Consider the following 13,082-nt stretch of genomic DNA (forward strand, 5'->3'; position numbering starts at 1 on the left):
AGAAGAAAAGATCAGGCAGTTGTGGCTTACATTACCTCTATGCTTTCCCATGAGATATTAGTGGCCATCCTAGATGAATGTTCAGCCAGAGAGTTGTGGCAAATATTGGCGCAGACTTATTCACAGATTTCATAAGCTAGGATTTTGCATTTAAAGAGAGAATTTCAGCTTTTAAAGAAATAGAGTTTATCAGTGACATAATACATGAACAAAATCAAGAGTATTACATATCAACTAGCCATGGTGGGTTGCGTAATTCTTAACAAAGAAAAGGTTCAACAGGCACTGAATGGTCTGGGTTCTGACTACCACATGTTAGTCACCTCTCTTCTATGCCTCCCTTCATTGCCCAGTTTTGAAGATCTACGGACTAAGCTACTACAATATGAAGTTACCATTAGGGGCGAGAAGATGACCCTGAATTCCAACAACCATGAGGTACTTGTCACATGAGTAGTATTAGGGCGAGGACATGGGGGCTTTTGAGGCGGGCGTGGACATAGAAGAGGTAATCAAGGAGGCCGTGGGCTTTTTCCCATACCCTACATGTCACCTAACTTGTATCCAGGGAACCCTATAAACATCCCGACATGTTTTCAGTGTAATAAAATGGAGCACATTAAAGCAAATTGCTGGCATAATCCGCAAAACAAAGGCAAGTTTAATAGTGCTGGGCCTTCTACTAGGGGACAAGCAGGAGACGACCGTAAAGGAGATGAAAAGAAAAATGTGAAGAATCTTTTGATTTTCGCTCTTTCAGAATTGAGCTTCAAGCAAACTGAGTAGGAGACTTGGTACATTAACTCCGGGCTGCTGCACATGTGACATGTGATATTGGTAAGATTTATTAAAACCGGAGATGGTGTTCTTCATCCTATCTCTCATGTTGGAAATATTTTCCTTCTACTCCCCAATTCCTCATTACCTTTATCTGATGTTTACCATTCTCCTAGTATTGTTAAAAACATTGTTTCTGTTTCTAAACTTGTCGATGATACTAATTCTTTTGTCGAATTTACTCTTTCTGTATGTGTCAAGGATCTTCTCACGAAGAAGACACTCGTTGAAGGAGAACGACAAGGAAACATGTATGTCTTCAAGGAGTCTCTTCTAGTTCATGATGCATCAATAAATTCACAACCAGTTCGTCCAGTGTCATTCAAAGTTTGTTTTAGTCTATCTCAATGTAATAAGCCAGAGATTTGGCATCGTCGTCTTAGTCATTGTAATCATTCATTTATTGAGAAGCTTGTGTCTAGTGGACTTGTTCCGCAGTCTAGTTTGAATGTCGAGGCTGATTTTCTTCTTTGTTTCCGTTGTCAATTATGTAAAAGTCATGTTCTTCCATTTCATTCAATAAATCAAAGAGATTTTATGCTTTTTGAAATTGTCTATTCTGATGTCTGGAGACATGCCCCACAGTCTTCTTTATTGGGCAATCATTATTACATTACTTTCATTGATAGTTACTCTAGATACACCTGTATTTATTTTATCAAATATAAATCTGAAGTTTTCAAGCTTTTCTGCTCATTCTGTGCTTTAGTTTGTAATCAATTTTCAACTAAAATTCAATATTTTCATTGTGACGGTGGATGAGAGTACTTATCAAAGGAATTTACTGAATTTCTCTAAGATAATGGAATAGGTCGTCAAATATCTTGTCCACACACACCACAACAAAATGGTGCGGCTGAAAGAAAATACTGGCACATTGTAGAGAGTGCGCTGAGTATGTTGCATAACACTCACATTCCTTTAAACTTGTGGATGAAAGTTTTTCATTCAGCTGTCTATGTCATAAATCGACTGCCAATGAAATTGTTAGCAGATCAATCCCCTTATTTTACGCTATTTACACTATTGGGGGTTCATCCTGACTATAATAAGTTGCGAGTGTTTGGCTGCATATGCTATGTTCATATTGACAGTTCTTAACGTGATAAGTTTCAGAAAAAGGCATGCAGGTGTAGGTTTGTTGGATATGTTGATCAATATAGAGGATATCACTGCTATGACTCCACTACCAGTCGCATCAGAGTTTCATGGAATGTCGTGTTTCACGAGACTCATACTGATGATTCAGGAAGTACAGAGGGACACTGTAAGGATGCTAAAAGTTATCAGCCATGGCTTGTTGCTGAGGTGCTTGATCAAATGGTGATGCATGACGTACCCTCATGTCATACACTATCTGCAGAACAAAATAGTACAGTTGTACACCCAGAAAAGGAAATGTCGACAAACACACAAGATATTACTATGCCTGTCATTTCAGATGTTACAAAGTTTTAAGGGATTACCTATGTGCAGTGAAACAAAGACAAAGTTCAACGACCTATTGTGCAACCCAGGAGGCTTGAGAGGATTCACCATCCTATTGAAAGATGGGTAAGTTATGACAACTTCTCTACAGACTTACAACTGTTCATCTCCCAGATTGAAAAGCATGATGAACCTATCAGTTTCTCACAAGCATCTATGTCAATCAAATGGGTTGAGGTCATGAATGAGGAAATGAAAGCTTTACATGAGTGTGGGACTTGGGAGATTGTTCCTAGACCATCGAACAAGAATGTTGTAGGATCTAAATAGGTCTATAAAATCAAGTATAAACTCGATGAATCCATTGAACGCTATAAGGTGAGGCTAGTAGCGAAAGGGTTCACTCAAGAATACGGGCAAGATTATGCCGAAACATTTAGTTCTGTGATCAAGATGGAAACTATTCGATTAGTTCTGTCCTTGTCAGTTCAGTATGGATGGACTCTAAGTCAACTTGATGTCAAAAATGTATTTTTTGCATGGCACTCTCAAGGAAGAGGTGTATATGGAGCAACCCTCTAGTTATACCAAACATAGCCCCAACACGCATGTTTGCAAGCTACGAAGAGCCATCTATGGGCTAAAGCAGGCCTCCCGCTCATGGTTTGATAGTTTCTCTATTGAAGTTCAGAGACATGGGTTCGATCTCATCTTGATCATTCGCTTTTTATTTTTCGAGATTGTCAGGTACGCACCTTAATTCTTATATATGTGGATGATATTATTATTACTGGGAACTCCGATGAACACATAGAAGCTACCAAGATCTTATTGAGTCGACAGTTTAAGATGAAAGATTTGGGGGTTTTGCGTTATTTCTTAGGGGTTGAGGTGGATCGACAGGATGAAACACTTCACTAACCCAACACAAATATACTTTGGATTTGTTGGATAAGGCAGGCATGAAGGATTATAAACCTCTATCCACCCCTAGTGTCCTTAATCATAAACTCGGATCCCGGGATGGGGAAGCATATGAAGATTCCAAGAAATATCGGAGTCTTGTGGGTATGTTCCAATATCTCACCTTCACTAGACTAGACATTGTGTATGCAGTGAATCAAGTTTCACAATTCATGCATGACCCACGAACAAAGCATATGAATGTTGTCAAGAGAATCCTTCGATATTTAAAAGGAACTCTTGGAGATGGTCTAGTTTATCATCAATCCAAGACTAAAGGGGAGCAACATCGACTGGATGTATACACAAATGCAGATTGGGCTGGAGTTCCAGATGACAGGCAGTCGGTTTCTGGATATTGTGCTTTTCTTGATGGGAACTTGATGGCGTAGAGTAACAAGAAACAACGTGCATTTGCACGATCTAGTATTGAAGCTGAGTATCGATCTATGGTGGCTGCTACAATAAAGGCCACATGGCTGAGACATCTTTTGACTGAAGTTGGAGAATCTATGCTACCCACCACTCTCTTGCGCGATAATCAAGGTGTCATACAAATTGCTTTTAATCCTATTCACCATAGTCGCACAAAGCATATAGAGATTGATCAATACTTCATTCGGCAAAAGATTGAAGATAGAGAAGTTGCACCTGCTTATGTTCCTACGGCTGACCAAGTGGCAGATTTGTTCACTAAGGGTCGTACCAATATGCGTTTTTGGTTCTTGAAGAACAAGTTGTCCATGTTGCAAAACCATGCACAACTTGAAGGAGGGTATTGAGAATGTAGTGTACAGGTCTAGTTCTAGACCCAAAATGATTCTTTTGTATTGTATTTACATGGTTGGTATTATCGGGTCTGGGTTGACAGACCCAATCCAACTTGTATCATATATATAACATTGAATATAGGGCACAACCTCTCATTGAGAATCGTGTCAGTCATTGCCGCCTCTCCTTCTTGCAAATCCCTTTCTCTTCTGCTGTGGATGAAGATCTGGTCGAAGGTGCTTGACTTCTAACAATTTCTACATATTCTAATTTCAAAAGAAGACATTCATTTTTAATATAACCCTTTTAAAACACCTACCATACATATGAAGATAGAAAAGCTAAAGATACATACCGGAATGCAAAATCCTCGAATCCATGCTATTCATTAATACGAATCTTTTTCAAGACCATGATGCCTTGCTCTGATACCATGTCACAAAATGGCATGGACCTCAATGCACTCTATAATGAACTCCAAGAATAAAAACACAATGCATTTGGATAAAAACATAATAACTAAAATAAAACACAATAGAATGTGAATGAATAACTTCATTAATAAAGAACATTAAAAATACAAAGAAAAATACATTTTAATCATCATTACAATACACTCAAAAACACACAAGAAGCTTAAAACTACCCATCACTCTCTTACCTTACAAAGGCACCCATATTTATAGAGAAACGGAGGAAGAAAAGAGATTAATGGAGAGAAAAAGGGAGTCCACATTAGTTTGACTAGCTGTTGGACCTAGTCCAATGGCTAGATTTCTAGCCGTTGGACCAGCAGTCCAACAACTAGTCTAAGTCAACCACAGTTGACTTAACTTTAAAGTATATAATATATATACAAGTATATATATATATGTATATATATATATCTTAACAATATTTGGGTTATATCATTTGAACATCTAAGACAAGTAGTTTGCATTGTATGCTGTATCTTAATAGCCTTTAGTTTGCAAACTTAATCTGTTGAAGTGATTATGTCACTATGAGAAATAGAGATGGTGAAAAGCCCTTCATTTTCCTTGTTAGCTTCGAATCACATCGGCTACTGCTGGATTTCTGGTTTTGACTGAATTGCCTGTTGCAATTTTACAGGTGGATTAAAGTGTTAATGCAATATTTGATACATTGTTTTTTCTTATTTTTAGGTCTTCAAAGAGAATGCACTTGCTGATTATGATTTTTTCTTTTGGTGTGACTCAACAGAAAGATACCTATTCATTCTTTGTTTTATATATTTATTTCTCTAGTAGCCAACTCTCATATCTTACTGCGAAAGCTTATCTTGCTGTTTCAGGTGCTAACAGTGTCTGCAGATAAAACTGCAAAAGTGTGGGAGATTGATGAAAATGGAAATGGTAAGGTGAAGAAGACACTTACTTCATCTGATTCTGGACTGGATGGAATGCTAGTTGGTTGCCTGTGGCAGAATAATCATCTTGTCACTGTTTCCCTTGGTGGCACTATTAGTATATATTCAGCCAATGACCTAGAAAAGATGCCAGTATCATTTTCTGGGCACATGAAGAGCGTCACTGGTTTGGCAGTCACCTCTGAAGGCAGCCAGAATATTATTCTATCTAGCAGTTATGATGGGGTGATTGTCCGATGGATGCAAGGAGTTGGATGTGCAGGAAGGTTACAGAGAAGGGAGAACTCTCAAATTAAATGTTTTGCAGTGGTGGAAGGAGAGCTCACCACATTTGCCTTTGATAACAAGGTAGCACCATTTCTTCATGTACATGTAGTAGTTGCCTTTATTTTTATATCTTGTGGTTTGTGTGCTTGCACCATCTTTTTGAAGCTGATTTTCTTGATGACTTATGATTGCAACTAGGCTGGAGAACATGATGATGTGTCTTCCTATTATCCAATATGATCACTGAAATGAATATATTTCAATTCAATCTTGCACCTTGATGGGGTAGGAAATTTACACACTAGCTAAAATTACTACTCAATGTTGAGTCAGGCATAGTAAGCCAACAAGATCTTGTGTTCTAAATAAAACATGTCTTGAGGGAAAAGACTGACTAGATGTTCATTGCAATTGAATAACAAGAAAATGAAATCTTGCGTTGATGGAGAAATGTTAGATCCCTCAATATAGAAATGGTACAAGAATGTGCTTCACAAAAATGCCCTTATGTGATATTACAGAAGTAATTTTGGCATTTTAGAGAACAATGGAGTGAAAAATATAAAATATATAAAGAATATGAAAAGTGAAGTTATTGATGACTAGTATAGTTTTGTGAACTCCATGTATAGTGAACTGTGATAGTGTTAATAATTTTCTCCGGTGGTAAAGGAGCTTGATTGTAAATTATATTTTTATCAATAAAAAATGTCACTGCCTTTAAAAGTAGAACTACAAACTGCAAAGATTTTGTCATAAAATATGACAAATATTGAGATTAGGGGTGGCAAAACCTGACACGACCTCCCAACCCGACCCGCCAACCCGCCTTTTAGGCGGGTTCAGGTTGGGCTTAAACTAACCCGTTTAATAAACGGGTCGACCCGCCTTGATAGAAATCATGGGTTCCTTTCTTCATCTACAAGCAACAACACAACATGGGGAGAGAGAACGTGGCTGTAGCAAAAATCCCTAATCAGGGTATTCATTTTTGCTTCTCTGATTAAATACACACAAATACAATAGCTAGGGTATGAAAATACCCATTACATGTTATGATAAAATTATAGCATGCCATTAATGAAACATTAATGAGCATGTGTTTAAAATGAAAGGAATTGGGTCTGGATTCTGAGTTCCAGACCTTATACTAAATGACAGTATCTTTTCACCCCCCTCCAGTTGTACATGGTTTTGGACCATGAACATCCAAAATCTGTCCTTGATAAGTCCTTTTGTAAACAAGTCAACAACTTGATCAGCAGTCCGCACGTATTCTGGTTCAATTTCCTTCTCTTCAACCTTTTGTCTTACAAAATGTTGATCAATTTCAATATGTTTGGCACGACTGTGGTAGATAGTATTGAATGACATGTTGATAGCACTTTGATTGTCACACAAGAGAATACTTTTAGAAATCGATTCTCTTCTGTCAACAGGTGTCTGATCCATGTTACTTCGGCTGTAGTAGCTGACATTGATCTATATTCATCTTCTGTGCTCGACCTGGCTATGGCTTTTTGTTTTCTACTGCTCTAGGAGACAAGATTTAGCCCAATGAAATGCAGTATCCTAAGACAGACCTACGTTCATCTGGATCTCCTGCCCAATCTACATCTGTGTAAGTAAGGAGTTCATGCATGTGATGACCAGGCATACTCTTTCTGTACAGAAGACCATCTCCAATAGTACCCTTCAAATATTGAAGAATGCATTTAACGGTTTTCATATGCCCAATATGTGGTTCATGCATGAACTGAGATACCTGATTGACAGAATAGACAATGTCAGGCCGAGTGAAGGTAAGATATTGAAGCATTCCTACTATCCTGCGATATCCTGTAGGATCCTCGTACAAATCTCCATCTTAGCAACTGAGTTTCTGATGAAGTACATTGGGTGTGCTGAGGGGCTTACAATCTGTCATACCTGCCTTGCTAAGAACATCAATGGTATACTTATGCTGAGTAAGCGTCATGCCTTAAGGAGTCCTGTCAACTTCTACTCCAAGAAAGTATCGCAGTTTACCAAGATCCTTCATCTTGAATTTATGATTCAAAAGTTCTTTAACCTGTTCAATATGTTCATTAGAGTTACCTGTAATGATAATGTCATCAACATATATCAATAACAGGGTAATTATATCTTTGCATTTAAATATGAAAAGAGAATGGTCAAGAAGAGACCGACTAAACCCATATTTTTCTACTTCAAGAGCGAAACTGTCAAACCAAGATCGAGATGCCTGCTTTAGACCATATATAGCTATCTTTAACCTGCACACGTATTCTTTAGAGTTCCCTTTTGCATACCCAGTGGGCTGCTCTATGTATACTTCTTCCTTCGGAGTTCCATGTAGAAACACATTCTTCACATCCAATTGGTTGAGAGTCCACTGGTGCTCAACAGCCAATGATACTATGATGTGGATAGTTCCCATTTTCACAACTAGAATAAAGGTCTCATCATAGTCTTGTCCTTGCTCCTGTGTGAATCCTTTGGCAACCAGCCTTGCCTTATATCGCTCAATAGCACCATCTAGCTTATACTTTATCTTATAGACCCATTTTGACCCAACCACATTCCGATTATGTGGTCTGGGAACAATATCCCAAGTGCCAGACTCATGAAGAGCCGCCATTTCGTTGTTCATAGCTTCAATTCATCTCTTAGAATTTATTGCTTGATAAAATGTTGTCGGTTGATCTTCCTTGCCCAAAGAGGTTAAGAAAAGTTGAAAATCCATCGTGAAGTTATCATAACTGACCCACCTATCAATAGGATGCCGAGGTCGGGTAGACCTTCTGTGAGCAAGTGATTGAGTGGAAACATAAGGAGAATTATGCTCCTGATTAAAGCTGGGAGGTATCTCCTTCTCACGTCGAGAGTAACCAATGCCTTTATACCTTTCGGGGGCCAATAGTGATTCAGACGTTACACTTTCTTGAGTTCTTTGCGCAACAGTAGATACGTTTCCCTAGTCTCTTTGATTACATTAAGAAGAACATACATTATCAATACTAGAAAAGAGATCTGAGTTCAACCAAGGGTGATAAACTTCAATTTCAGGAGGAGTGCTAGCATTATGACCAAAATTTGATTCGTCAAACACAACATTTCTGGATATTTTTATGCGCTTGCTCACGGGATCATAGCATTTGTAGCCTTTGTAATCATCAGCATACCCCACAAATCTACACTTTAAGGCCTTATCCTGAAACTTGTGCCGCATTGAACTGTCAACATGAACATAACATACACCCGAATACACGCAAATCGTGATAATTTGGATGCACACCATGCAAAGAGAAATAGGGTGATTTGTTCTCTAAGATGTTCATAGGCAATCAATTTATGACATAGACAGTTGTGTGAAAAGCCTCTGCCCAGAAGGTAACTGGAAGGTTACTATCATGCATCATGCTCATTGCACTCTTGACAATATGACAATGCTTCCGTTGAGTAATCCCATTCTGTTGAGGTGTGTGAGGGCAAGACACATATCTACTTATTCCATTTGTTTGGAGGAAATTTATGAAGTCATTTGAAGAGAATTCACCCCCTCCATCACATTGGAAACAAATAATATTCTGAGAGAATTGGTTTTGAACAAAAGAATGAAAATTCTGAAATAACTTGAAGGTTTTAGATTTACTTTTCATAAAGAAGATCCATGTATATCGAGAATAACTGTCAACAAATATGAGATAATATCTAGTGCCATACATGGAAGGAACTGGAGCCGGGCCCCAAACATCAGAACATATAATTTCAAATGGTCTTGAAGCTCTTTTATTAATGGAATGAAAAGGAAGAACATGACTCTTACACTGAAGACAACTAGAACACTTTTTATTATCGACACTTAAGTCTAGACTTGACTTGGGAATAAGACTACTTGAAACAAGCTTATCAATAAAGCGACTACTACAATGACCCAGATGACCATGCCAAAGATTCGACTCAATACATTCAGAAAGATTAAAAACACTCTCAGTAGAAACTGAAGATGATGATGTGAGCTTCAAGATGGAATCAACAGGTTGAACACGAGAGGAAGGATTCTCTTGGAACACGTACATATTTCCTTGACGTTTTCCTTCAGTGAATGTTTCTCTCGTTTGAAGGTCCTTAACACAAACAGAAAAAGGAGTAAACTCAACTGAAGCATTAATGCCATCTACAAGTTTAGAGATAGAAACAATATTTTTCTTGATATTAGGAGCATGAATGACATTTGAAAGTGCAAGAGAATAGTTGGACAATGGGATTACAAAATTTTCAATGTGCGAAATATGGTGGTGAGACCCATCTCCAGTGACTATACTATTTCTACCAACATAAGAAACAAGATTTAGGAGCTTACCAGCATCACCAGTGACATGAGTGGCTGCACCCGAATCAACATACCAAGTACCTTGATTATTCTGTTTGATATTCAATTCAGCCAAGGCGAATAATAGTAACTCTTTGACTTCTCCACTATTTTTCAATGTATCTATTCCCTTTCTTGTCTCCAATTGCTTTCCTCTATTTTGCGGGTTAAACCAACAATTTGCCTTTATGTGTCCCTTTTTGTTGCAGAGAAAGCAGGTAGGTATTGTCCTTTGCCTTTGCCCATTGGGAGGAACATTGGGTGTAGGTAGTATTCCACAACTTCCTTGTCCATTTCTTTCTTGACCCCATTTGTCTCGAAAATCATACCTACCACGTCCTCGCCCATAGGCAACTCCTGTGGCAAGAACATTGTGTGCTCCAACATGAGCATGAGTATCTTCAGAAAATCCTTTCAACGTCATCTCATACTGTAAAAGCTTGACACGAAGATCTTCAAATGTAGGTAAATCTGGCAAACACAATAAGGAAGTAACCATCATATGATAGTCCAACCCCAACCTACTCAAAGTTTGTCGCACCATATCTTTGTCACTAACAGGGCATCCCACAATGGCCAATTGATCTGTAATAGTCTTCATTTTGTTCAAATACTCCATAATAGTCATGGAGTCCTTTCTTAGCATTTGAAACTCTTTCTTTAAAAATAATACTCTGGCCTGAGAAACTTGAGAATATGTTTGAACCAGTCGATGCCATAATTGCATTGTTGAGCATGAAATGAAATGGGGATCTTCGAAACACGAGCTTAGATTAACAAGGGCAAGTGTCAAGAATGACACTAAAGCATAACCCTTAAAAAGGGTATAACCGGAAACAAAATAAAAACAAAAATGTATTATTTATTGATATGAAAAACCAATTGCTTAAGAAGCATTGGAATGAAATACAAGAGGGGCTGCACCCCTTTATATACACAGCTGAAAGAGGACTCAATAGAGCTGTTGGACACAGTCCAACAGCTCTATTTAGAGCTGTTGGAATGTGTCAGTCCAACAGCTCTATTAAGAGCTGTTGGAATGTGTCAGTCCAACAGCTCTATTGCTAGTCAAGTCTGGACAGGACTTGACTAGCAACAGTCATTCTAGTTCAAACTGAACTAGATGACATAAAGACAAAAAATAAAAATAAAGGAAAAAAAATACAGAAAAGAAAGAAATGAAAAATGTATTTATATATATATATATATAATAATAATATAATATTATTATATATACATATGTGTACAGTTTTACATTTTAACACTCCCCCTCAAACTTACGGTACAATGAGCGAAAGTTTGTCTAAGAGAAAGTGAAATCGGGGAGCAGCGAGAGGCTTTGTAAAGAAGTCTGTTAACTGATATTCTGAAGTGACATATGGCAGATCAATTATCCCGTGTAGATATTCCTCTCTGACGTAGTGACAATCCATTTCGATGTGTTTGGTGCGTTCGTGGAATGTTCTGTTACTGGCAATGTAGATCGCACTTTTGTTGTCACAACACATTTGTGAAGCCTTTGTTGCTTCAGCTCCCATGTCAGCAAGCAGTCGTCGGAGCCAAACTACTTTCATGGTCGTGGTTGCCATGGCTCTGTATTCAGCTTCGGTGGATGAGAGAGATACCTTCTGCTGCTTTTTACACCTCCACGAGATCAATGATTCCCCTAAAAAGACACAAAAGCCAGTGGTTGAGTGTCTGTTATTGGGATCACCTCCCCAATCAGCATCAGTATATGCAATTAAATCAAGAGAAGAGGAGGAAGATAAGAAAAGTCCTTGTGAAAGAGAGGACTTGATGTATATGATAATACGCATGACTGCTCCCATATGAACAGAAGTAGGAGCATGTTGAAATTGACTTGCTGTATGAACAGCATGTGCTATATCTGGTCTGGTAATGGATAGATAGGAAAGTGCCCCGACAAGCTGTCTATAAGGAGTAGGGTCTGCAAGAAGTTCTCCATCATCAATCTTCATTTTAACATTAACAACTTCTGGAGTGTCAACTTTCTTATCATCAGTAATACCAGACCTGAAAACAATATCAAAAGCAAATTTAGTCTGAGATAATAAATATCCTCTAGGAGAATAAGCAACTTCAATGCCTAAAAAGTATCTCAACAAGCCCAAATCAGTCATTTCAAAATGAGATTTAAGAAGTGTTTTGATTGTTTCAACTCCCTGTTTATCGCTTCCGGTGATGATCATATCATCCACATAGAGAAGAAGCACAATGATCCCTGCATCAGAATTCTTAATAAACAAAGCAGTGTCAGTTAAACAGAATTGAAAACCAATATCAATCATAACACGACTAAACCTATCATACCAAGCTTTTGGTGCTTGTTTAAGTCCGTAAAGAGTTTTTTCTAAGCGAAGGACTTTACCCTTAGGAATACTTAGACCAGGAGGGGGTTCCATGTATACTTCTTCAACTAGCTTTCCATTTAAAAAAACATTTTTGACATCCATTTGAAAAATAGACCATTTTTTGATAGAAGCTAAGGCAATTAAGGTTCGGACAGTAGTCATACGAGCCATCGGAGCAAAGGTTTCTTCATAATCAATCCCATATTCTTGGGCATAACCTTTGGCTACTAAACGGGCTTTATATCTTTCAAGAGTACCATCACTCTTGGTTTTAATTTTATAAACCCATCGACATCCTATAGTTTTCTTCCCTGAAGGAAGATCTTGAATATTCCATGTAGAAGCCTTTTCAAGTGCATCTAATTCAGCTTTCATGGCTTCTATCCATTTGATATCATTTTTTGCTTGAAAATATGTGGATGGTTCTTCATATGAGCGAATTAATGCAATAACTGCCCTATATGTGGGTGAGAAAGACTCGTATGATACAAACCAGTGGCGTAGCTAGGATTGACGTGGGGGATGGGCAAACAGGGGTGTAGCAAAAAAAAAAAATGGCGTGATAGTCGGGGGCTCGGGGGCAGCGCTTCCGAAAAAAAAAAATTGAGATAAAATAAAAAATGGCTACAATTATTAATAAAAATCTATTTTATATGGACAAATCAAACTATCTGCTGCA

At 38.0% G+C, this 13,082-nt stretch overlaps 1 protein-coding gene across 1 annotated transcript in view; it reads left to right on the forward strand.

Annotated features, from left to right (window-relative positions):
- Positions 1-472: 472 nt before the first annotated feature.
- LOC149829679 (actin-interacting protein 1-2-like) overlaps positions 473-13,082 on the forward strand; it is a 46,620-nt gene continuing 34,010 nt past the window's right edge. The window contains exons 1-3 of the mRNA XM_090015242.1: positions 473-508; positions 3,621-3,887; positions 5,315-5,737. Coding sequence (XP_089871368.1) covers positions 473-508; positions 3,621-3,887; positions 5,315-5,737 — 726 coding nt within the window. The remainder of the gene's footprint in view (positions 509-3,620; positions 3,888-5,314; positions 5,738-13,082) is intronic.

This window comes from Nuphar pumila, chromosome 8 (assembly GCF_984573655.1).
Source record: "Nuphar pumila chromosome 8, dmNupPumi1.hap1.1, whole genome shotgun sequence".
NCBI lineage: Eukaryota > Viridiplantae > Streptophyta > Magnoliopsida > Nymphaeales > Nymphaeaceae > Nuphar > Nuphar pumila.